A 24,635-nucleotide genomic window follows, 5' to 3' on the forward strand; every position below is an offset into this window, starting at 1 on the left:
GTGTGCTTCAGAAGCATTTGCACTGGAAGCCAAAGGCATTCACTTTGCTGCTTCCTTTGTTCTTGGCTTCTGCTTCAGGTTCAGTGTAACATCTTCCATAACCTGAAGGAATCACAGAGCTGCTGACTGCTGTCCAAAGGGTGGAGGGCTCTGGTCCCTTTTCTGTGAACAGTTGGATGTCTGATAGCAACAGTTAGACTTTAGAGGAGTAGGCACAAACCAAAACATTGTGCCTGTCACCCTCACACTGAGATGAGGTGATGCTGTAGTAGATAAGGGGCAGGGGAGGTGTGCCCCTCACATTTGCATGGGAGATCCACGGCAGGAGAATATTTTAATTGAATGCAGGATTATTTTCCTTGGACAAGATTATTGTTTTCTATCTTTACAAAGTGAAAATATGTGAAATATGTGTGGATGAGACTTTCAAGTTTAATTTGTGTTGTTTAGCAATGTTTATAAAGTATTTAATGGAAGAGTCAGTTGCTATAAATTAAGAATCTGAAACTCAGAAACAATACAGGAGCATTCATACTAACCTGAAGAGTAGGTTAATGTGCTTTGTCATTCACACACCACCCCGTGTGTCCCACCCTGGTGGTGGCATTGCACAGAAAGCTGTGATGGTAACTGGGCTTTGTGTGGAGCTGAATGTTTTGGCTGTGGACTAACCCGATGTGCACCCGTACCAAGGAGGGTTTGAAAGTTCTTTTCTCCTTGCAAGCAGAGCTCGGCTGCAGGGTGCTCTCTGAATTTCAGTGCCAAGGGAGGAAATGTCACAATTCCCAAAGCTGTATTAGAAGCAGATGTGGAGTATACGTTCAACCTCACTGTCTGGAAGGAGGGTATGAATCCTGAGGCAACAAATCAAACTGTACGTACCACAGAACTCTGTTGCTTTCTGCCTGTGTGTGCCCATTGCTGCTTTCCCAGCCTGATCCCAGGGGCAGTACCAGTTCAGCTCAGTGCTGTGAGTGCATCAGAGATGCAGGGGAAATTGAATTTAGGGCATTGCTGGGGCTACGTAAGCAATCCTGTCCTGGTCATTGGCAGAGACAGGTGCAGGTGTTTCCATGATATATTCACCATACGCAGCACTTTTTTCTTATCCTGCCAAGTCCTTGTTGTTCCTTCCTGCAGAACTGGGGTTAGTCTCACTGTACAGCCCTGGTGTTCATGACCCAGCGCTGGTCTGGCTGTGGTTCCTGGGACCAGGGGTCTGCAGCAACACATCTGCTGTGGGAAAACACGAAAGATCCCGTGGTCAGTAGTTGTCCCACTGCTGTACGCAGTCCTGAGCTCTTCACACGTCACATTACCAAGTTCTTCCCTGATTTTGCTTGCAGAGAGCTTCCTAAATGCTGATCCCTAATTTCACTGTCCTTCTGGATGTTATTAAGGGAGGATTTCTTAAGTGCATGTTGTTTATGTCAAATTAAACCTAACACTGAATGCATCTGCAGTCCGACAGCAGCTATGGTTTATGTCAGTAACATTCATCATGGTGTGTTTGGCAATTAGAGATATAGTTAGTCTGAAAGTGGAAATTCTTACTGCCTGGGTTTTAAACCAAAGCTGGAGGATAAAAAGAAAAAAATTAAATTGATAGTCTTTCAAGGACATTCCGTACTATCTGGTTTCCATGCATGAGTGCAAAACAATGATTCCAGTTTCATAGGAAATTTGCGAATACCGTAGGAATGAATGAAGCTTCAATGCACTCCGGCTTAGTGCTGTGGAATATTTATTCTCTTTTAAAAGTTGCCATACTGAGTAATGTCTTCTTTACTGTCTTTCTTTGACTTTGGAATATTCATTATGCCGGGGAAGAGGGCTTTGTCCCATGCTGGATAGCCCTGTTTCCTAGGGGATCAAAGGACTTTAGGCAAAGAATGGGGATGTTAGACCCAGCTCTCTGGAGAAGTTGGCTCTTCTATCTGCAGGGCAAAGAGCATTTGATGCATAGTGGGAGTTGCATCTAGCTAATTTTGCTATCGTTTCTGTTTCTCGGGGATGTGGATAGTGTCAGAAATGCTCACACAAAGCAATCAAGAGCCCAGGGATCAAGCATGGGATGCAGCACGTTCTTCAATGCCAAGCTCCATAGATCAGAGCAGAAACTGGGGAGGCGTCTCTTGGCCATCCTGGAGGGAGCAAGTGCTGGCTTTGCACAGCAAAGAATGTCCTCAACAAACTCACACTCTCTGGCTTGCTCTCAGCCCTCTGTTATTCTGGGCTGTAGATGCTTCCCATGTAGCAGCCTTCCCAGGACCCATGGCAGAGACAGGTGCAGGTGTTTCCATGATATATTCACCTTACAGTGCAGAGCACCCACGCTCCTGGGTGCTCTGCACAAAGGTGCAGTCCCTCAGGGCAGGCACTGCATAGCTGCAGATGTGAGGCCAAGAGTTTGGCCCACAGAAAACAAAGGAGATTTGCAGTTGCTTCTTGGAGCTGGTGCTCACCAGATGTTTGATCTGCACTAAAATGGAGGCTCTCCTCCTCCTGTTTAGATTTCTCCAAGCTGCAACACAGACCCCTTTTTTGTAGGACTGACAGCTGTCGAGAGATGGTCAGAACAGCAAAGGGCTTCAGGTAGCATCCTTCCCACCCTAAAGGACAAGCAGGGTTCAGGGCAATTTGAGAATGAGTTATATTAAAAAATGTAAATACAGTAAAACTAGAATCTTCTAGATTGGCCCAGCTTGGCAGTGTGTGGCTCTCCAAAATCAGTGGTGGAAGAAAAGTGATGTAGCTTACGTCTGACGTGAATTTCTTTGGGAATCCCTTTCTGCTGTTTCCGTAGCACATACTGGACTGGTGCAGAGCATCTCCTGCTTGAAAGCCAGGTGCTGCAATGTCTGCTTACTTGTTAGATGTCTGTATTCTTGTCCCCCAGCATCTCAGATCTCCTGATGGAGCCTCTTGCTTTCTCAGGTATTTATCAAGAGGGGAGGAGTCCCGATTGTATCGCTGGAGTGTGTTTCCTGCAAAGCTCAGTCTGTCTACGAAGTCAGCAAAAGCTCCTATGTCTATCTGGAGGGGACCTGCCAGAACTGCCACAATGACTCCAAGATTGGGGTAAAGTACTCAGCAGTGCTGGTTGTTGGTTTGCGTTTGGTAGACTTCAGGGAGAAGAGGACAGTCAGACAGGACAGGGCAGAAAGAGCAGGTCCTCTGGCAAGCTGTCAGAACATGCCCTTCCCCAGGGTTGTGCTGGCTGCATCCTGGTGGAGATGTCTGCTCTGGGCAGCCTGGAGGCTGTGGAACACACAGCCCATCACTCCTACATCGGTGTCTGCCTGCATCTACCTAAGGACCAGGCCACGAATGACCTGCTCTTTTTATACAAAGGCCACTTTTTTCCCCTGAGAGATCAGTAAAGCATTTTCTTCTCCCTGCTAGTTGGTGTGTTACGCGTTATTCAGGTGGTTCAAGCAGAGGTTGTTCAGTCTGTTCTGATTCCCTAAGTCCCTTGTGCTCTCTAATTATAGATTCCACTAAGCATCATCTCTGCAACCTGTTGAATAAAACGGGTCTTAGAAGTGGAAGTCCCATTGTGAGTGCTAAGCTGTATTGCTCCCAGCAGGCTAAGCATGTACCTGCATGGCATTTTCTGGCTGGCTATCTCAGCAGTCCTCTTGTTATCACAATTGTACATTTGTGCTATTAACAGTAACTGTCCAGAACACGTTCAGCTTACAGCACATAAAACATGGTATCCCATGGAGACTCCACGAGTACTTAATTTATTTCCTGTGTTTTGTATTCTGTATTATGAAATATTCTGTCGGAGGGTGATGTAATCCCAAAGACTACAGTAGATCTCACAGTGGAAATATTCCCATCAGACGTTTTGGACAAGTTCCAGTTCTTGTTGCTGTAGCACACGAGACTAAGGCTGAATTATCAACTGCAAATTTGGCAGACGCTCCCACTAGAAATCTGTTACTTTTTATATGAGACTCAATCTGAAAACATTTTAAGGACATAACTTCAGATTTAAACAAAACCTCTCCTGTCTTTCCCTTCTTCATCTCTGTAGAGATGGGCAGCGCACAGCTTTAAAAACAAGTCTCTCATCCTGGACAAAAAGACTACCTCCACTGGTGATACGGGAATGAACCTGGTCTTGAGGCAAGGGGCACTGAAGGATGGGGAGGGCTATACTTTTACCCTTCACATCACAGACCTCACAACAGGGGAGGAAGGGTTTGCCTCCATTGACCTGCTCCCCAACCAGCCTCCCATCAATGGATCCTGCCAGCTGTCTCCCAAAGGACCGCTCAGGGCACTGATGGCAAAGGTGCACTTTGAGTGTACAGGTGAGTGTGCTGGGCACTTGCCAGCCCTTTCTGTTCTTCTTTCTCATGCCTAGTAAGTTACCAGCTGCCTTTATTCCCACAGTTGTTTTTATTTTCCCTTAAATCATCCCAGGACGTTTTAGGTGAGATGTGAGTTCAGGAGTGGACCTTTCTTTCACTGTTCCCCAAAGCTTGGACCACGAGCAGTTCTGTGTGCTCAAATTAAGGCACCCTGTAGAAATTACAATGGCAGGAAGGCACTTTTTTTACACCTAACTCATGTAGTTGAATAGCAGTATATGGGCCATGATAGTGCCTGTGGAAGAAAGTGGTGTTTCAAGGGCAGGAAAAAGAAGATGCATGCCAAAAACAGTCTCACAGATCTGTGAAGAGTAAAGACAAAGCACTGGGGCCATCTCTGTCATATGGGCTAGATATTCCCATCAGCAGTTATCTGCTTGACCAGCTGCAGAGACAGCAACAGAAAATCCAGCTTTGGAAAAATGGCCTGGCTGATGGTCTATAGCTTTGTGCCAAGTGCCTCCAAAAGCCTTCTTTCCCCATAAGATTAGAGGTTAATGTTCTCTGTGCACAAATACTGGGAAGCCACGCTGCAGAGGAAATGACGAGTTCCGCTGGGTCTGGGAAGGCTGCTCAGTGATGCACGGCTTAGGCTGGGGGAGAAGCAGCAGTAGATTCCCTGTGTTGTGTTGCAACTTTGGCCTGGGCGATGCAGAACGATCATGACATCAGTACATGTTTGGAGTGATGGGAATTTTAGGTTTCTGCCCAGTGCAGCAAGCCCTGACGGAGCCACGCGCTTTACACTGCAAGCCCTGAAAACATTGTCCAACCTGGTGGACTCCTTAAGCTGTCCCAGCCAAGGGCTCCGGGGTGGTGGCAGCAGCTCCCCAGTGCTCTTGAGTGTGTTTGGGTTTGTTTTGCAGGCTGGCGGGACACGGAGAGTGCAGAGGACCCACTGGTGTACATCCTCCTGGCGTCTCGCCACCGCGCTGGGCACTACCATGAGTTCTGTGTGTACAAGGGCAGCCGCGCTGAGCACGGCGCCTTCCTGCCTCCGGGCTTTCATGAGAGTGGCTTCGTGGTGTCTGTGTCTGTCCTTGTTCAGGACCAACTGGGAGCGACCGTGGTGGCCATTAACCAGTAAGGCTGGGGAGAGGCTGGGCTGGGTCTGCACACAGTTCCTGAATCACTGCCTCATGCCTGAACTGCTAGATCCTTTTTTGAAGGGCTCAGCATTTTCTGGGTGAGATACCTCCCAGATGAGGCTCAACAAACAGGAGATGCTGCTGCCACAGACAGCCCCAGTCTTTGTGGATCATCTCTAAAAGAGCAGCTTTTTTCCCTAAAGTTATTGCTTTCCTGACCTCCCACTTAATTTCCTGACGACACTTTGAGTTGATTAAGGCACGACATCATATTTTTGGAAGATCTTTTTGTGCTCTGCCACCTTCTCTGCATCAAGAGCCCACCAATGACAGTTGGCAGCAACAAGCACAGGTACTGTGGGTGGTCTTGCTGTTGAGAGCCAGAGGAAATTTCTGTAGCCAAAGTGAAGAGCACGTAAGTTTGAATAGGGTGAAAGGGATTGCAGCTCAAGCCTCAGCAGGGCTGTAAAATCTCTTATCCAATGGTTTCCAGCATGCCCCATGCAGGTGAAAATGCCCATGAGTCTTCAGGCCGTGTTCTGAGCTATGCTCAATGCTTCCTGGTGTAGCTCTGTGCCTGCTGCTCCTCCAGGCTGATCTGTAGTCCCATTCTCCTGAGGAGGAGCGTGTAGTCCTGCAGTGCCTATGGAGGAGCTGTGTCCCAGCTGTTCCTCAGACCCCAGGGAGTGATGCCAAAAGTAGTGCAGCTCCTCCCAGCACATTATCCCTATTTAGCTGCTCTTCATGCTCCATCAAATTAAACTTGGATTTCTTCCTCTGAATTCAGTGCACCCCTGTGCATCATCTACTTCCACCTTCGCAGAGCTGCACCAGCTAAGAAGCTTCATGCTCATGGAGCTCCTGCATTCAGTGCAGATTGGGTTACCAGGGCAGGTGTTAGTAATGCTTTCACTATTGTTTAACAACCTGTTTCCCCTCTATTTTTCTTCCCAGCTAAAGGGCAGATTCTGCTCCCTGCTTCCAGCCCTGTTTGAAAGTATGCACCTCACCCAAATGCCTCTTTTCCTTACAGGTCCATGGAAATAGGCTTACCTGAGGGGTTCCCCAGCCTCTCCTACTGGCTCTACAATCAAACAGACACAGTGCTCCAGGGCTTAGTGAAACAGGGGGACCCTCAACAGGTCATTGAGTACTCTCTGGCCCTCATCACCATCTTGAATGAGGTAAAGTAGTACTCTGCACAAGAGGGACCTCTGCAAGCTCTTGCAACTGCTAGTAATGTTATTTGGCCAGGTTTTGTACAACTATGTAGGAAAATTGTTAAGTGAAGGCTGGGTGGTGGATGGTTGGACTGGATGATCTTATAGGTCTTTTCCAACCTTAGTGATTCTGTGATTCTGTGTGATTCTGTGAAAATGACTACTGCTACAGTTTTTTGGTTTTTTTTTTTGTATGTGTAAATCAGCATATCTGCATGCTGGGAGCTGGGCTGGAGTTATTTTTGTGCATCAGAAGGAGTAACAGCCTCCAGGCACACTAGAAAAAGCTAAGGTGTTGTAAGATAAAACAGTGGTCCTAGGGAAGGCGATGGTCTGGACATCCCTCATGCAGCTTTCATTTTCAGATAGTTTTTCCTCTCTGCTGCTAACCTCAGGTGTAAACACTGAATTTAAAAACAGAAATCTCAGCCCGAATTCTCTCACCTCCTCCATGCCTCCCTGAGGCAGCCACCCTTCTCCACCTCAGCATCCCCATGAGCACAGGCGCTGTGCTTTGCAGGGTAGGGACAGCACACTGCTGTGCTACTTAGCTGTCAAGTGCAAGGCTGTTAAGGTAATTGCTTGGAGCACACTTGTGAAATGGAGAAAATTCTACTGAAAACCCAGCTCATTAGATTATCATCTGGGGAGAAAAACAGGCAGGAAGGAGATACAGAGTTCAGGAAAGGTGAATTCAGTGCAGCTATCAGCCTCTGAAACAACCTGATGTATTTCCTCACTCTGCCTGCTTTGATCCTCCTCAGTACGAGCGGTCAATGCTTCTGGAACCTGAGGCTGGGAATGAATTTGAACTCCGGACTTGGACTCGCAACAATATCACAGAAACCCTGAACTCACTGAATGTGAACACAGTTGATGACATCCAGCAGATCTCAGCAGCGCTGGCTCAGTGCACGGTACGTTACCTATCACTACCCCCAGCCTTCTGCTCTTCCAGGAGCAGCTTAGATGCTCTTCAGTTCTTTTGCTTTACTGTCCCTCTTCCTCCCACGCACAGACCACACAGGGACAGTTGGTGTCATTTGTTGGCATCAGTAGGGTCTCAGTGGAGATATCCTAAGTGTTATCAGCTCTGCTCCTTGCCATGCAACCGATCTAGCAGGTGTGGATAAGGTGATGTATTTGTGTGCTGGAAGAGAGCACCTAGGAACTCTGTGCTTCTTCTCCATACCAGTGCAGGTAGGGCAACTTACTAGCAAGCAGCTCTCTTAACTAGCAGATGGAGACTGTAAGAAAGGCCTCAGCAGGCTGGAGAAGTGCAGGAATAAATTGCTGGGGGGTGCACATAATCTCCAAGGACAAGCTGGTCTCCATCAGGAGTAACTCAAGTAGAGTCAGAACTGCCTTGAGGAAGGGAAAAAGCCAAGGACTGATGTTCCTTCCAGCCTTATTTCTACAATACAAGTTTAGAAGCACTTCTCTGCTCTGCTGTTGACTGGAAGCATTGTGTTCCCTGGCCAGCCAGCAATTTCAGCTCCCTGGTGCTGGGGCTGCTGCCTCTTGGATTTAGGAGTGGTTTTCTGTGTTTTCTCAGATGGGCAAAGGGAAAAGAGCCCAGTTATATAACGTGCTTGGGTTTTGGTGCTCAGCCAGTCTGCTCTGGCATGCTGTATCTTCCCCACCCTCCCAAGCCTTTGCTTTTTGGGAGCACAGTCAGGTACCCTGGCATTGGTTGCACATTGCCTTCCCAGCCAAGTCAGCAACCTTGCTGACTGGGAATGGGTGGTCACTGAAATGATGGACAGACTACTGCATGCCACCCACAGAGTCCCCATTCTGCTCCTTTTTCTGTTTCGAAGTCTGTAAACCTCAAAAATCACTTCTTTCTGTTCATCTTTGCTCGGGGATTTGGGGTTCAGCATATCACACTCTGATGCCACGTTGGTTTGTTTCTGTCTCTCACACATGCTCTTGCCTTGTGACTTGGTCTTGCTGTGGAAGCCTAAGCCTAGAAATGAAATTCTTGTTCCATGGGAAAAGCTGACATTCTAGGATTAGTTTGTTCTGGGTTGGAATGAAGCATTTGTAAAAACAATCAGTACAACAACACTAATCTAGAATTTCCCAAATGGTTGAGAGTTCCCAGCACAGAGCTGACAGGTTTCCATTCCTGTGGAAATGTCAATCACTGGTGATACTTCTTTGGTTTTACCTACAGGTAAATGAGAATGAATTTCTCTTGGATAGGGTAAAAGAATCTCGGTCTTCAAGTAGTTTCTCCTTTCTTCCCAACCGCCTGGATATCTTGCTCGGTCTTGCTGACTCTGATTTACATAACATATCTTCTCATAGCTTACAAATACGAGCAAAAACAGGAGAGTTCTAGACCTGCAGATGCTGTTTTGATTCTTCACCAAAACATATGGTGAATCACGTCTGAATCTTATGATGATTAAAATGAAAAGATGAATAAGAACTAGGAACTGGATTGTGGTAACAGCTTCCATGTGTTGCCTCAGTCCCTCCCATCCAGCCCTTAAGAGTGCTGGGAGCTCCAGGCCATGGCTAGAACATTCTGTTTCTTGGACACATCTGGGAGCGGAGGGAGGGCCATCCATCATGCCTGAGTGGCAGGATCCCTCCCACAGTTTTCAGGAGTGTTTGGATACTGCAATGGATTCAGTTAGGGCCAAATCTTACTTCTACTGAAGACAGCTGAGTTTATGGAGGCGTCCTGTACAGCTCCTTGTGGGAATAGTGGCCCCAGAGGGGTGCTCGTGAGATGCAACAGCAGGAGACATGCTTGGCCCTTACAAATGATCTTCAGGAAATTTCAACGTGCTCTGTGTTGCCCTTTCCAATCCTAATGCATCTTCCATCAGCTCCTAGTGTGTCTGTCTGTACAATGGCAAACTGTAACATGAGGGTAGGTGGATGAAAGGCTCCCAGAGACACCAGCAAACTCTTGGCATCCCTCAATGTGGAGAGAGCAACTCTGGTCTCTACAGGTACCTTCCTGGGGTTGGGAAGAGCAGGGATAACTTGCAGAATGCAAATAACGTTCTCAGGTCTTTGGAGGACTGAGCCAGCTGAACTTCCCTGTTGCTTTCATCTTTCACTCTGAGCATTCCTGCTGAATCAGACAGTTTTCCTTTGCAGATGGTAAGCAAGGAGCTGGTTTGCAAGTCCTGCCTGACAAGGACCTTGAACAAACTGGAGAGCATGATGACCATTCTGCAAGGAGAAATGACCCAGGGCACCGTGACACCAACTGGCATCGCTGACAACATCCTCAACATCACAGGTTGGCTTTTTTCATGCAAGAATGGATGATATTTGACCAGGCACTGCTGAGGGCACAGGTCTGCCTGTGCAGGTTGCTGGGCAAAAGCAGACTGACGGAAGTTCTGTAGGCTTGAGGCCATTAGAGCTTGAAGCTCATGCCTTTTCAGAGTTCTAGGGAAATAGTATCTAAGATTTGGAGCGTGGCACCTCCATTGCTTTATTTTCCCTGCACTTTTCCCAAGGTTAGCCTGGCTTTGGCAACTGTCTCTGTGGACATTTAAATATGAGAGTTGTTAACAAACTCACCAATACTTTACGGAATTGTTATTTTCATAAACAGTGAATAACAGTTATGGCTTCCAGATGATTGCTTTCCTGGTTGCAAGCAAGGAGGGTACCAAACTGGGACAGCCCTGAATCTTGTATGGAAATTCCAGTGTGATTACTTTGGTGGGTAGCAGAAATACCTTTTTTGCATTGCTCATCATACATTTCTGAGTGCTTTGCACTGTGTAATGCAAAACCTTAGTAACGTGCTTGATTTATCCATCCCTTCACTGTTTCCCAATCTGCTGTTGCAGTCCTTCCCAGGAGGAAAATAAAGCCTTTGGTGATTAAGTCTTCACCACCAAACATTGTAGATGAGCTGAGAAACTGCAGGAGGATTTGGCAGCTCTATTTTTAGCCACAGGCTACTGAATATTTCCAGTGTGGAAGGTCATGTGCACAGTGTAGAGCTGTGGTGAGATGACAGTAAAGAAAGACTTGTCTGATTGTTTTGGGAAGGTGTCAGATATTATCTAGACTCTTGCAGTTATCTTGACTATTTACCAGTTCCTCTGTTTGTGCTTTTGTTTCTCTTCTGACAGGCGATTTAATTCACCTTGTCAATACTGTTTCACAAGAATCCAAGCCCCAGGAACTGCTTGCAGATTCCCACAATTTGCTGTTAGCTCCCAAAGCCTACAACCTGTCTTCCAGCCTGATGCGCATCCTCATGAAGTCTCGAGTGCTGAATGAAGAGCCCCTTGAGCTGGTGGGAGGAGAAATTAAGGCCACGGGCAAAAGGTCCGATCCCTTCAACTTGCTTTGCTACGAAAACATGCCAAACTGCCAGTTCTCCATCCCCCAGGCTTTCAACACCACCCTTTCCAACCTGACTGATGTCATTCAAGTCATGTTCCAAGTGGACTCCAATCCTTTCCCATTTGGTTACATCAGCAACTACACTGTGTCCACAAAGGTAGCTTCTATGGAGTTTCAGACACACAACGGAGTGCAGATCCCCATTGGCAGCCTGGACTCGGAGAGAGCCATCACTGTGATGGTGTCAAATAATACAGATGCCAACAATCTGTCTGCTGGCACTGAAGTCATCGAGGCAAGAACATCTGTGAACCTGATTGTGACTATGGAGAACAACAATCGAGAAGCAGGACTGCATTTCCGGCTCACTTACAAAGTCTTGAATGGTAGCTCAGGCTGAGCCAGCCCTCTGTGCAATTTGCTTTTTCTTCCTACAGGAGATGGGGGCAGGGTGTTGCAGCAAAGGAAGGCTGTGTCAAGGGATGTGTTTGGCAGGGGGTGTCAGACCAGTGAGTGCTGCACTGCTGAGGTTCCAATTGTCATGGGCATTATCAGTCCCTGGTGTAATTCTTGCTTGTGGTTGTGACAGTGAGAAGCCTTTTGCTTTTCCCAGCTCTTTTGTGAGCCACATTAGCACTGGAGAGAATTTGCCCTATCTCTGGTTCAGGTCCAGTGGTATCCAGAGCCTCCTGCTTAGGAATCCTTTGAACTGCAGAGTCTGCAGTCTGGAAAAGCATCTCTCCCAGCTTTCTGCATTCCTCATATTCCTCCCTGAGCATCCTCTGCTGGCAGCAGGCATGTGGTTGAGCTCTCCCGGGTGTCTATAAAGTACTTATAAAGTACTTTTTGTTCCTTCTCTCCATCTCTATGCAGATCGCTACGTTGCAAGTGAGCCTGAGCCATTCATCATGGCCTATCTCCACCATGAACCAGAGCCCAATGAGCACAACTGCACTGCTTCAAAGAAAATCAGCCTGGAGGCCCTGTCTGGAAGTGACCACAAGCTCTACACTTTCTTCACTTCACCACTGTAAGAGAATCCTCCTTTGTAATCCTTGCCATTCACAGCTCCCACACCCACACCCCCTATGGATGAATGTGAGAGATGCTCAGGGCCTTGCTATGAGTTATGCCAGGCTGCTCTGCCAGGCTGCTGTGGCTGTCCAGTGTTCCTCTGTGCTCAGAGGAGAAAGCTCTCCTGGACAGGCAGCTCCAGGTTGCCATTCCTATACCCCAACATGGCACCTTGTCCACTCCGGCTCTTTCTCCTTCTCAAACATCATCTGCTGCTGGTGTGAAAGCAGTTCAGTGCTGTGGTTTGCCTTTCACCTGAGGCTTATCCTGCTGATGAGTTTCCCCTTGCTGACCTTTTCTGTGCTCACTTGCCTACCAGCTGATATAGAGTCTTTGATTGTTGCTTGTCTGGACTTTCTTCCCCGCTCCCCGAGCTGCCCACCTCTAAGAGATCTGTTGCCCCAAGTGACTCACACTGATCTTTGCGGATACAGGGACTGCTTCTTGCATCTCATGAAGGCACTTTCTGGAGCAAAGCACCACGCTTGTTAGTCCAGTTCATGAGTTGCAGTGCAGCCTTCACAAAAGCACCTCAGTTTTCTAGAGCTCATCTTCCCAACGTAGGAGGAGAACACAGGCCCCCTCATGGGCTGGCTCCCTTTCCCCCTGCTTGCCTTCTGCTTGGAGTATGCTGGGACTCATTCCCACAGTTGTGCAGTAAAACTCTTATTTTTATCAGAGCAATCATTCTTGTAACTTCAGTTGCTGACTTGCTGCCTTTCTTGGGAGTGTGTGTTCATGCCTCGTGTTATTTAGGAGCCATTCCTAGGCATTATCTAAGACAGATAGGCAACTTGGGAATAGGCGGGGCAAGAGTGGAGCCACTGTTGTGTAAGTTGACACAACTTCCATGGTTTTTGGTAACAGCATGCTCAAAGAGGGATTAATAGTCCTAATGAGCAAATCTGCTCACAGCCAAGAATCATAGTTGCTATGGAAGTATCCTGGGGGTCAGTGGGACATAGGGAAGAATGGGCGGGAGAGCTGTGCAAGGCTGCCAGCACAGAGAAGAAAAGTGATGTGCAACGTAGTGCTCCCAGGTACTGAAATAATAGGAAGAGTGGAGAAGAGTTAGTGATCTGTGTAGCTCTGGAGTTCGTACAGTCTGAGAGTTGTGCAGATTATACTATGTTCACTGCTTTTTTCTCCTCATCTGTCCCTGCAGGGGGGGTGGGCACTGATCCATCAGAATGGATTTGTATCTCTTCAGCCAACAGGCTCATAATGTCTTCTTGCTGTCCTTGCCTTCTCCAGAACTGATGACACCACCCAGAAGTATTACTTCAACATCACGAACCATTTCAGCTGGTCCCCAGTGGAGGTGACACTGGGGTTGTACACCTCCCTGTGCCAGTACTTCAGCGAGCAGGAGAAACGGTGGAAGACAGAAGGCATCATCCCCCTAGAGGAGACCAGGCCAGACCAGGCTGTGTGCTTAACCCAGCACCTCACTGCCTTTGGGGCCAGTCTGTTTGTCCCACCCAACTCGGTCCAGTTCATCTTTCCTGTGAGTAAAATAAAGCAGATGCTGTGTGACACTGTCACATCTTAGCAAACTTGTCACCTAGAAATCTTGGGATCCCATCAGATTCACATTCAGGTCGGATGTTGGCTGGCCTGTTCCCAGATGGCAGACCAGCACACATACCTGAGTGCCTTTGAGAACTCCAGATGAATACAGCTCACAGGGATGCTGTGTCCTCTGATCATGAATCCTAGTTGCCATTGCTAAAAACAGACCTTTGCAGATGGTTTTATTCTTTAATCTGAACACCTTGTAGTGTTCACTTCTTTCATGAGACGGCAAATGCTCCTCCCAGCTGTCATCCAAAACTGTTCTATCCTGGAGAGTCTGCACCTGCCAGCTGCTCCCAGGTTCCTAGGGACATTCAGGCTCTTTCCAGCTCTGTCAGCGTGACGTAGGTGGGAGTAGAGAGCTCTCTGCAGCTGCTACAGCAAGCTTCAGCTGGCTGCTGCAGTATGCTCTGCAGGGACTGTGAGCAAGTGAGGCCTGACCACACAGTCTGCATGGGGACAGGTCTCTGTTTGTATGTGGTATTGCATGTGAGTGATGATTATAGCCAGCAAGGAGGCAGCACAGCTCCTGGGGTCCTCCTAGGGAAGGAGAGTGACTTTCAACATGGTTCTTTTCTTTCAGGCTCCAGGCTCAGGTCTCAACTACATCGTTCTGCTGACGTGTGCTGTCTGCTTTGTGACCTACTCAGTGGCTGCACTGATTGTACACAAGCTGGACATGATTGACATTAATCGAGTTGGGGTGATTCCCTTCTGCGGGAAGAATGGGCTGTACAAATATGAGATCCTGGTGAAAACTGGCTGGGGCAGAGGATCAGGTTAGCCTATGGACTTCTGTGCTTGACTGCAAGGGTATCATCTGTGTAGTTCCCTTGAGATCTCACCTCCGCCAGGGCCCAAATCTGAGCTGGTGGTTGGTTGAGCACTGAGCAGCAGTCTGCTCAGAGATTCCCACAGCATTAAAATGTTGGGTTTTTTGTATGACGGTCAAGAACTGTGGAGAAAAGCATGCTGTCTCTTCTCTTGCTGTCAGTATGGCTGCTGATAGAGGGAACCACCCAGTACAGAAATATCCTTACTGCTCACAATGCCTGCAGGAACAGCCAAAAGATATTGATTGTTCCTTACTGCTGGTCCTGTCCTGCAGAAGTATGCAGGCTTGTGGGCATTTTAGATTGATTATTTTACTGTCCACTCTCATCCATTGTTTTGTTCTTGCCTCTGAATCTTTCGCAGCAGCATGAAGGCAGAAAGCTTTGCTCTCTGATCTGAGTCTGGGCTTGTAGCTAGAGCAGCCAGAAACATGATTCCAGGCTTGGAAATACTGGGAGCTGGGATGTGGAAGCAACAGTGGACGTAGAACACCACTGTATCACTGCTGGAAATGTGTTCCCATTGATCTTAGTGTGATCAATGATTTCACTGGGAGCAGATTTGTTCTGAAGTCACCCAAAAGACCATCCAGGTAGAAGAGCTGGACTAGGGAGCATCTAGCAACCTCTACCAGAGAAAAGTCAAAGTTAACAAGTCTTTTGACAGCTTAATGGAAAAAAAAAATCCGGAGTAAACATTTCCTCCCATTAGGGTGTTAGCAAATCAAGGAATTTCAGATTCAGTCCCCTCCAAATAGGAAAACCATGAGTATGCCAAGGTCCATGCACCAGGCCAATGCAAGCAGCTGCCCTCCAGGCTGTGTGTAACACTCTGCCGTGGTTGGGATGGCTGGTCAGCACATTCCTTCCTCCTGAGTCTCCCTCTGAAGGAGCCCCTGCATGTGGTACCAAGTCCCTGACAGGAAGGCAGGGGAGCAGATTCCCTTGGGTGAACTTCTTTAACTGAACCCTGTTAACTTTGCCAGGCACCACGGCACATGTGGGGATCGCGCTGTACGGTGTAGACAATAAAAGTGGTCACAGACACCTGGATGGAGAAAATGCGTTCCACCGCAACAGCCTCGATGTGTTTCAGATCGCAACAGAACGGAACCTGGGCAGCATCTGGCGCATCCGCATTTGGCATGACAATAAAGGTGAGATGGGAGTGGGCACATGGGGCTGGGCCAGGAATGAGCAGGAGCTTCTTTTGTTGCCCTCTTGGCTTTGCACGTTTGTGCAGGGAATGTCTGCCATGAAACACATTTCTTTCTCCTTTAACTTTTAGGACTCAGCCCTTCCTGGTACCTGCAGCACGTCATTGTCCGGGACCTGCAGAGCAGCAAGAGCTACTTCTTCCTGGTGAATGACTGGCTGTCGGTGGAGAGTGAAGAGAATGATGGCATGGTGGAGAAGGAGGTTTATGCTGCCAGTGAGTGTTCAGCTCCTGGGCATGGGGCTGGGGTAGCTGGGCAGCTCTCACTGTTGAGGAAATGCCCACAGCAGCGAGACTGCATGCTGATACAGTCTGACTGTGCTGATGAGTTGTGCAGCCAGGTGCTTTGCTGGGTCCTTTGTACTACAGGACAAGCCATGGCCAGGATCCAGTTGTGCAAGAGTATAGATGCAGAGTGAATACTTGCTGAATACCAGCCTGCAAGGAGGGCCTATGCCAATCCCAGCTGGCTCTCCTCTGCTGTGCTGCTGACCCTGAAACTCTCTCTTTGTGCTCAGGTGAGACAGAGCTGAGGAGCTTCTCCCGGATCTTCGTAGCAGAGCTGCAGAGAGGTTTCTTTGAGAAGCATGTCTGGCTGTCCATGTGGGACCGCCCGCCTCGCAGTCGCTTCACCCGCGTCCAGAGAGCCACCTGCTGCTCCCTGCTCATCTTCCTCTTCCTCTGTGCCAACGCTGTGTGGTACGGCGTGGTGGGGAACATACACCTCAGGTGCGCTGTGCCCCTTGGTGCTCTGGCCAGTCCCCCACCTCCTTGGGGCCCCTCTGTGCTTCCCATTACATAGGGCAGGACAGACCTTACATCTGCTGGAAATAGGGGCCTTCCTTGTGGTCTCGAGTCTGCCCTTTCTGTTGCAGAGAGTTTGGGATCAGTGCATAGGCCACTGAGGACCAAGGAGAGCCTGATCAGCTTTCCTCCCTCCCCGTTAGCACAGTCAATGCCCATTTCTTTCTCTGCACACTTGAAGTGCTCAGTTGTGCTCCTGTCTTTTGTTTGCATGGCTGGCTGAGTGCTCCTGCTAACACCAATCTCTGATCTCTCTTTGCAGCAGTGGGGCTGTTTCCAACCTGATCCCTGTTAATGTGGACACAGTGGCTGTTGGTTTGGTGTCCAGCGTGGTGGTCTACCCTCTCTATTTGGTCATTCTATTTCTCTTCAGGATGGCTCGTGCCAAGGTAAGGTGAATTAGTTGCAGGCTGCACAAACAGGTGTGATGCCACCAGGTTTGCTTATCTGGGCCTGGACTCTGCCCTTTGTTGTGATCACTTCTCCAACTCCTTGCTTCCCAGCTGACTCTGCACTGCCCTGCACCCTGCATGACTCTGTCTCCTTGTTGGGTTCGGAGCGGCCCTTCACCATAGAGGGAGAGATCACTGCCTAGCTTGTTTGCTGTGTGATATTGGATTCTGTCACTGCTCAGGCAATTACCAAAGGGTCAGATTCTAAAAGCTATTTGAGCATGTGGTGTTGATTTTGGTACGTGATAGGTACCTAAATGCTACTGAAAAATACAACCCTTCGTTGTGTTGGTAGGAGCCTGAGAGATGCTCAGTCAAGCTTTTCTAATGAAATACCTGCCCTGGGTACTAACTCAGCTGTCTGAACAGAGCTGTGGTTAGGCAGCTGTGGAAGGATTAGCTGGGGATTTAATGACTAGTTAAACACAATTAGCAGCTCCATTAAGTATTGCAGCCTGCTGCTCGGTGACTGATGAGCAGCAAATGTGTCTGATACTTTTTTTTCCTATAATCACTCCTTGCTTTGCAGGACATGGCACACTTAGGAACTTATGTCTAGAGCAGGCCAGATGCTATCGGGTGGTGACCAGTAGCATCTGGGAGGCAGGGAAGGACATGCCTTTTGTCAGACCTGCTGGACAGCCCTTTGTGTACAAATGTGGAGCTCCCCAGTGGAGTGGTGGGCAGCAAAAATATGCTAAGCAGCAGAACTCTGAACTGCAGTCAGACTGTCACCTCCAACCCTCCCTGTTCCTCTCAAGCCTTCCTGTTTCTTGTAGGTCTCCATCAACCACACCGTGACTCACTCAGACCAGCAGTCCTTGGAGATTGACAACTACCTGGACTCCTCAGTCCTCGACAGCTCCTTCCCCACCTTCCCTGGGCTCCGGGCAGAGGTAACCTGCTCCATACCTGAAAGTCATACAGGCTGCAAGGGTTTGTGGGCTCCCTGCACTGACACAGCATGCATCCCCACTCAGTGTCAGAACTGAAGGTGCTGCTGGCACCCTTCAGGTGCCACTGACCAGCACTGGTGGTAGGGGACACCACAGCCCTTTGCTCTCACCTGCATTTTTGCTCAGGCCAGTCACAGGCACTGAGCACAAGCTGTGTACAGCTACAGCTCAGCATGTGAGAGTATGGTTCTCCTTGAATGCCTGGGCATTACTCTGCTGTAGCAGAACAGGGTCCAGGAGGTGTGGGACCAGGGCTCACAGTGGCTGGGATTCCAGGCTTTCAATGACCCCTGCTGAAGTAATGTTAGCAACCTGCTGTTGTAACCAGGCACGAGCAAGTTTCACATGCCTGAAGTACCTCCTCTTCCTCCACAGGCCTTCTCCGAGCAAACCAAAACAGATCTGTTTTTGGAGGACTCCAAAAGGTAAGTAGGCTTCTGGGGTCACAGCAAGGAGAAATTCAGTGTTGTTTTCTCCTTTCAGTTTCTCACATATTATTTCTTCCTTTCCAGCGCCACAGGTTTGCAGGTGTGAAACACAGTGCTTCACAGCTTACATACTGTTCTGGAGGGAAAATAGGGGGCCATCAAAGACCATCAAAGTTGCCTGCAAGCAGTGGAGCTCTGATGGCTTGTTTTATAAGAGCTGGTAACTCCTTGTTGCCAGGGGGTAGAAAATAATATCCATCACCATCTTTGTTCTGGACAGTTACCCAAAGCGCTCTGCAGGTCTCAGTGCAGCCATGTGCTTGTAGACTGTGATGGTTCCACTTCCAGACAGGCCTGCCCACTAGCACAGTTTCCTTTCTCATGCTTCCCTTCTTCATACACACCTGATTGAGCCAGTCCTCTGTTTTCCTGCAGCCTCGTGCGGTGGCCCTCCAGCGAGGCCCTACTCAGCTGGCCAGATCTCCTCAGTGACCCCTCCATCATGGGCAACACCATTCAGAAGCTGAAGCGAGGCCAGGCCAGCCGTCACCTTGGACTCGAGCCCCCTCTAGCAACTGAGGAGGACAGTTTGTCACTTGGTGTTCATCAGGGACAGCCCAGATATTTCTCTGCCTCAGGTGTGTAGCGTTGCTCTGTGCCAGGGTTTGAATGCCGGGGAGGTGCAGAAGGGACAGTCTGGTCCTTAGGAGTCCTGGCTCAGGTTTGGAGAAGTTGGAATAACAGACTGCTACCTGGCTTCAATTTGCAGGGCAGAAAAGGGAGGTTATGTTTTCTGGGGAAACTGGATTTCAGTCTGGGGAAGCAGAAATTGTTACATGGGTTAATTTGAAGTGAGTGGGGGCAAGGAGAGGTTCTCCTGGGATCTGGATGTTGCAAGCAGGCAGTACTTCTTCACTGTCTGCCAGGCCACTGTGTGTCTCGAAACCTATGTAAGTGTCTGAAAAAGAAGAACTTGGCCCTCCTGTACCAGGAATTTCATGTCAGATTTCACAAACACAGTGGGGATAGACCGGAGCTAGAAAGCCAGGAGGAAGGGAGGGCTGCTCTGGGGGAGAAGGCCCCTCTACTATCTATTGACTGGCTCCATGTGCTCTGAGTGATGCAGAACCATCTCAGTGTGTGCGACTGCATGCTGTTCTCCTCTCAGTGCTCTTTGCTCTGTTTCCCCAGATGAGGATCTGATAAGGCAGATACTGGCAGATGGAGCTAGTGGCATTTCACACTCCCAGGACCTAGGACCGTACATGAGGGCTGAAACAGATCTGATCTCAGGCCTGTAAGTACTGGGGAGTAGAGTCCCTCCAACAAGGCAGACAGTTTTTCTGCCTGGTCCAGGGCTGCTGTTCTTGTAACAGCCTGCTTACTGCAGAGCCGTACCAGCTGGGGCAGAGCCTGCACTGCTCACCAGTGCATCCCCTTTGCCTTGGCAGCTCCAGTGTGTTTGGGGAGAAGGTGGAGACGGTCATGATGCAGAAGCTGAATGACAAAGGCCAGAGCATGGCAGCCCCTCCCAGGGAAGTGAGCAGATCGGCTAAGTCGACATGGACAGGTACCAGAGCTGCATGGCCGTGCCAACCATCAGCACCAAGGGCAGGGATGGTGGGTGTGGGCAGGGGTCTCTGCGCATGGCAGCAACAGGGATGAGCAGGTAATTAGCAAAGGAGCCTTAGGAGAGGCTGCTCTGAAGCTTGGGTTGTACTTGCTATTTCCTGCCTGAGTCTGAGCAGACCACAGAACACCATTTGTTTTGTTATATATCTCATAACATGCACCCTAGGGAAGCTCAGCTTGATGCTTCTTCAATTACTCTGCTCTCTGCAGCCCTCTGCAGACATCAGTTCATTCATTCTGCATAAGGATGGAGAGCGAGAGTCTCTGTACGTAACCAGAGGGGAAAGAGGCAAATGCCAACGAAAGTTCAAACCGACTAACAAAGCAAAGCAGAGGAGAAAAGATGCTTCCTACTGGGTCGTGCAGCATAACAGCCAGCCAGAGAGTGTTGCACAATGCAGCAGACAAACTGTCAAGCCTTGTGAAGGGCTGGGTGCCCTGCACAGATCCTGCAGAGAAGCTGTGTCAGTTCTCATAGTGTGAGCTCTTGGCTTCTTGAGACATAGCCTCTCTAGGGCAGGCTGCAGCACAGAAAATTGGACACAGGAGCAGTTCTCCTGGGTCTGTTAAAATCCATCAGTTCATCATGCTTGATGAATGGCTGCTCTATCTTTATGCCAGCAATGGTTTGCATGGGTGGATGAAAGCAGCTGTGCCCAAGCAAGCCCCAAGGCTGAGTAGCTGAGCAGTTTGAAGGCTAGCCACTGTGACAGATCTGTGTGGCTTTTCATGAGTCTTGACAGCAGCACTTCCAGCGAAGCTGGGCATGCCCAAATTCCTGGGGCTCTGATGGAAAGTAGGGAACTGACCCCTCTGCCCAAGTCAGGATCCCATCTCCTCCTCCTGCCCATCCTGCTGCCTGCAGGTAGGGGGCTGCTGTTCTGATGCTGGCTGTGTTTCAATGTGCTGTCCTTGTTCCTGCTGTGTGTGTGATGCCTGGAATGATCTCTCCAAACTCACCTGGGACTAGTGGCAACCTCTCTGCTGGGATCAGGAATGTCCTCAGCCTTTCCTGTGCCTGTTGGGATCCTTTTGCAGTGACATTTACTCCTGTTTTCTCTCCCTCCAGTTGCAGACCAAACATTCAGGAAGCGCCTGCTGCCATCCTGGTGCTCCTATCTGGCTCATGGTATCAGTTTCTTCCTCTTTGCAACCTCCACGGGGGTCTCCGTGTGGATCGGGGTGGGCTTTTCCTCCAGCGTTGCCCTCATGTGGCTTATCTCAGGGATATTCAGCTTTCTGGCATCCTTCTTGGTCTGGGAGCCCCTGAAGGTAAGGAAATCAAAAGGACTACACAGGCATGTATCTGTACAGGTGCATGTATTAGATGTAATTAGCATCTTGTCCAGTTACTAATCAAGTTGTATCAGACACTAATTGGACTGAATGCTGTGCAGGGGGAAGGGTAGGCATGATAGCAGCATTAGGGGAAGCAGGGATGGTGACAGTTTGAGGTAGTCCAGCTGCTCCGAGGTCCTGCCTGCTGTCTGTGGCTGTGCTGGAAGGCAAACAAGAGCTGCTGCCCACAGTGTTTCTGATGGCATGGCTCACTCTGCAGGTCCTGACACTGCTTGTGTCCCCAGGTCCTGCTGGAAGCCCTCTATTTCTCACTGGTTGCCAAGCGCTTGCACCCAGAGGAGGATGATACCTTGGTGGAGCATCCATTTGTTGAGCATGTTTCTGAGAAGATCAGCAAAGTTCGACCCCCACAGGGATTTGCCCTTTTCCAGGCCAAGGAGGAGGCAAGGAAGGTCAAACTGCTGCACAGGATGCTGAAGGTAAGACATGTTCCTTGATGCCTAGGACAGAAGCAGAGTGCTGGCTCCAGCAGTTGAGGTACATCCTTGCTTGGGTTCTCCCAGTCCAACTGTTGTCTCCTGAGATAATAGGAGTCTCAGCCTGCATTTTCCCATCTGTAGAAGACAAACAGTGACATTCATCTTCTCTGTGAAGCTTTGAGAGCTGAGGTGTCTGGGGAGCAGGGCTGTAAGGGGGGTGGCTGTACATCCTTGGTTTGGTATGTTTGGGTGTTTGAGGTTAGAGGGCAAAGTTTGCAGCACCAACTTGCACGAGAAAATTCATTAACAGTGTCTTGTGAAACAAAAGACCCACCTAGGAGCAGAAGTTTCAATTTCTGTAGATTGTCCATTACTTCTCCACGCTAGTGGTGGGAATACACAGCTGCTGGAGAGTTGTCAAGTTATTTTTAACTGTATGGTTTTTCTTTAAAGGATGGAAACTCCCTTAAATGTTTTTACAAACCAAACTTCCAGCTATAGGAGCTGCTACAGGGAGGTTGTGCAATGCATATCAACTGACACATGTGGTGCTGGGCTGGCCACTTCGAGGAAAAAAGAAAAAAAAAAGATTATTGTTATGTGTCTGTGGTCTGGGTTTCATTTTAATTTGCTTCCCATATGGAAAAAGAAAGACTTGGGGTTCTGATCCTGCTTCATGCCAGCCAGCAATCAGTGGACAGCGTTAATTTGCTGCAGGACTGGGACTGGGACCAGATCCCACCCTGTTACTGGCTGAAATCCCTTTCTATTCTCTCTTTCCAGAATTTCCTCATCTACATGATGTTCTTGCTGGTGATCCTGCTCACCAACTATGGAGATGCCACCCGCAACAGCAGGGCATTCCTTCTGCAGAGCTCCATCAAGCAGCAACTGGGTAGCAGTGAATTCCTCCGCATCAAGAGGTAACTGTAAAAGTCCTGGGTGCTGAAGGGAATGGAATATTGCTTGAAAAACAATAAATTCACACACGGGCACGGAGTGGCAGTGAGCAGGTCCCTTCCTTTCTCCAGGGTTCTACTTCTCACCTGCAGGGCAGAGGCAACTGTGAGAGCTTTAACATGTTGGAACTTCAAATACCTCTGCTGTGTGAGTTACAGGTGTTGGTCCTTCTGTATCTGGTCAAAAGGACACAAGTTTGCTCTGTCTACAGAATCTACAACTTAAAATAAGGTTTAGTCATAAACATGGTCATGGGGACCAAAAATAACATCTCTCAGAAATGCAGAGTCTTTCCCTTCTTTGCACACGTGGTTTAGCTAGGTTAAAATTTCCCAGCTGCATTTCCACATTGTTGTAAACTCCAGCAGAAGGATACTGGGACAGCTGCCTGGGATTAACCATGCCTTTGAGCCCTTCACACTACTGATCTCGATTCTCCTGTGCCAGCAGCTTTGGCTTGTCCTTGTCACACTAAGTCACAGAAGTTTTGATTCATTGCAGCCTGAATTGGGAATGATTCCACTGAACTCAGAGGGAGAACAGATCCATTCACCTTTAGGTCTTGCCCATCAAATAACAGTTCCCCTTGCCTCACCCCAGCAGAGCTCACAGTGGGTGGAAGTGCAGAGCTCACAGTGGGTGGAAGTCATGTCTCATGTCCCTGCCTGCTGACAGAGCTGGGAGGAGCAGTTTACTATCCAAAATGCAGTCCCTTCCAGGTGAAATTCGTATGACCAGATCCTTGGTGAGACATGCAGAGAGGCTGCCCTAGCAGAGCTGCCCCAGGAGTTTCGCCTCTCACACCTTTTCCCTCTTGCAGATCAGATCAGTTTTGGGTCTGGATGTCGCAGGTGTTCCTTCCTTACCTCTACAACAACCAGTCAGGACAGGAGAGCTACAGCACCACGCTGGGGGTGGCCCGGCTGCGCCAGCTCCGGCTGCAGGAAGGTATGGGGCAATGGCCCAGGGCTTCCCTGTCACCTGCTGGGGGGTGACATTCCCTGGGAGGAGGAAATGGTTGGGTCTGGATGCAGCTAGGGGCTGAGTGAGGCAGGGTAGGTTGTCGAGGCACTTTTCTCATTGCAGCATGTGTGTCAGTGTGTCTGGTTCTGCTGCCACCAGAGATTAAATGAGGATGGAGGGACTTACATTGAAGAGAGAGGTTCTAGTTGTTTTTGGAGGTGTGACTGAGGACACAGTAATGGAGGGGGCTTGGGAAAAAGGGAGATGCTAAGTGTGAAAGCTCAACTGTGCACCCTGCACTGTTTGTCTGCATTCGGATGCTGATGGGGTGATGATGTTGGTCTCCTTTCAGCTGACTGCCAGCTCACTGCCCAGGATGTCCTCCACGGGCTGGGCACAGTTGCCAGGAAGAACTGCATTGACTCACACAGCTTCTCTACTGCTAACTATGCAGCTGGCTGGGAACAGGCAGATGTGAACATGACAACTGTGTGGTCCTATTCACCACCTGACCTCACAGGGTAAGGAGCTGCGCCCGCAGCCAAAGCTCTGCACCGTGTCCTAAATACATGTGAACAACTCAGTTGATTTGGTGCCCTGGGTGGTTGCTAGGGGCTGTTCTGTCACAGTCTCCAGCCCTCATTCCGTGCTGCTCCTCCTTCTGCAGGGTCTGGTACTGGGGTTACATCTCTTTCTACGATAGCGGTGGTTACATCCAGGAGCTGGGGACTTCACTGGAGGAAGGCAGGGCTCAGCTGAATTACCTTCAGCAGCACACCTGGATCGACAACATGTAAGTGTGGCAGGGGCAAAGGGAATGTTTTCTGTTACCTGGATTTTTAAGGGACACTGCTGAGGCCATCACCAGAGGGACGGAGAATCTAAGATCCTACAAAAATGATGGCATCAAAGCCTGAGGTTGTTGTCCCTGCATTGTCC

At 49.1% G+C, this 24,635-nt stretch overlaps 1 protein-coding gene across 3 annotated transcripts in view; it reads left to right on the forward strand.

Annotated features, from left to right (window-relative positions):
* PKD1 (polycystin 1, transient receptor potential channel interacting) overlaps positions 1-24,635 on the forward strand; it is an 85,679-nt gene that overhangs the window by 54,975 nt on the left and 6,069 nt on the right. For 2 of the 3 annotated variants that reach the window (XM_090151431.1, XM_090151432.1), the window contains 26 exons: positions 725-874; positions 2,938-3,081; positions 4,046-4,325; positions 5,252-5,468; positions 6,507-6,657; positions 7,458-7,610; positions 9,814-9,958; positions 10,809-11,411; positions 11,899-12,055; positions 13,354-13,606; positions 14,258-14,453; positions 15,494-15,664; positions 15,796-15,939; positions 16,242-16,452; positions 16,790-16,916; positions 17,759-17,875; positions 18,311-18,360; positions 18,799-19,001; positions 19,555-19,660; positions 19,815-19,933; positions 21,065-21,267; positions 21,579-21,773; positions 22,557-22,696; positions 23,554-23,681; positions 24,049-24,217; positions 24,364-24,489. In XM_090151431.1, coding sequence (XP_090007557.1) covers positions 725-874; positions 2,938-3,081; positions 4,046-4,325; positions 5,252-5,468; positions 6,507-6,657; positions 7,458-7,610; positions 9,814-9,958; positions 10,809-11,411; positions 11,899-12,055; positions 13,354-13,606; positions 14,258-14,453; positions 15,494-15,664; positions 15,796-15,939; positions 16,242-16,452; positions 16,790-16,916; positions 17,759-17,875; positions 18,311-18,360; positions 18,799-19,001; positions 19,555-19,660; positions 19,815-19,933; positions 21,065-21,267; positions 21,579-21,773; positions 22,557-22,696; positions 23,554-23,681; positions 24,049-24,217; positions 24,364-24,489 — 4,658 coding nt within the window. The remainder of the gene's footprint in view (positions 1-724; positions 875-2,937; positions 3,082-4,045; positions 4,326-5,251; positions 5,469-6,506; positions 6,658-7,457; positions 7,611-9,813; positions 9,959-10,808; positions 11,412-11,898; positions 12,056-13,353; positions 13,607-14,257; positions 14,454-15,493; positions 15,665-15,795; positions 15,940-16,241; positions 16,453-16,789; positions 16,917-17,758; positions 17,876-18,310; positions 18,361-18,798; positions 19,002-19,554; positions 19,661-19,814; positions 19,934-21,064; positions 21,268-21,578; positions 21,774-22,556; positions 22,697-23,553; positions 23,682-24,048; positions 24,218-24,363; positions 24,490-24,635) is intronic. The other variant, XM_031606977.2, reaches the window with a different exon arrangement.

This window comes from Phasianus colchicus, chromosome 16 (assembly GCF_987193195.1).
Source record: "Phasianus colchicus chromosome 16, bPhaCol1.hap1.1, whole genome shotgun sequence".
In the NCBI taxonomy this organism is placed as follows: domain Eukaryota; kingdom Metazoa; phylum Chordata; class Aves; order Galliformes; family Phasianidae; genus Phasianus; species Phasianus colchicus.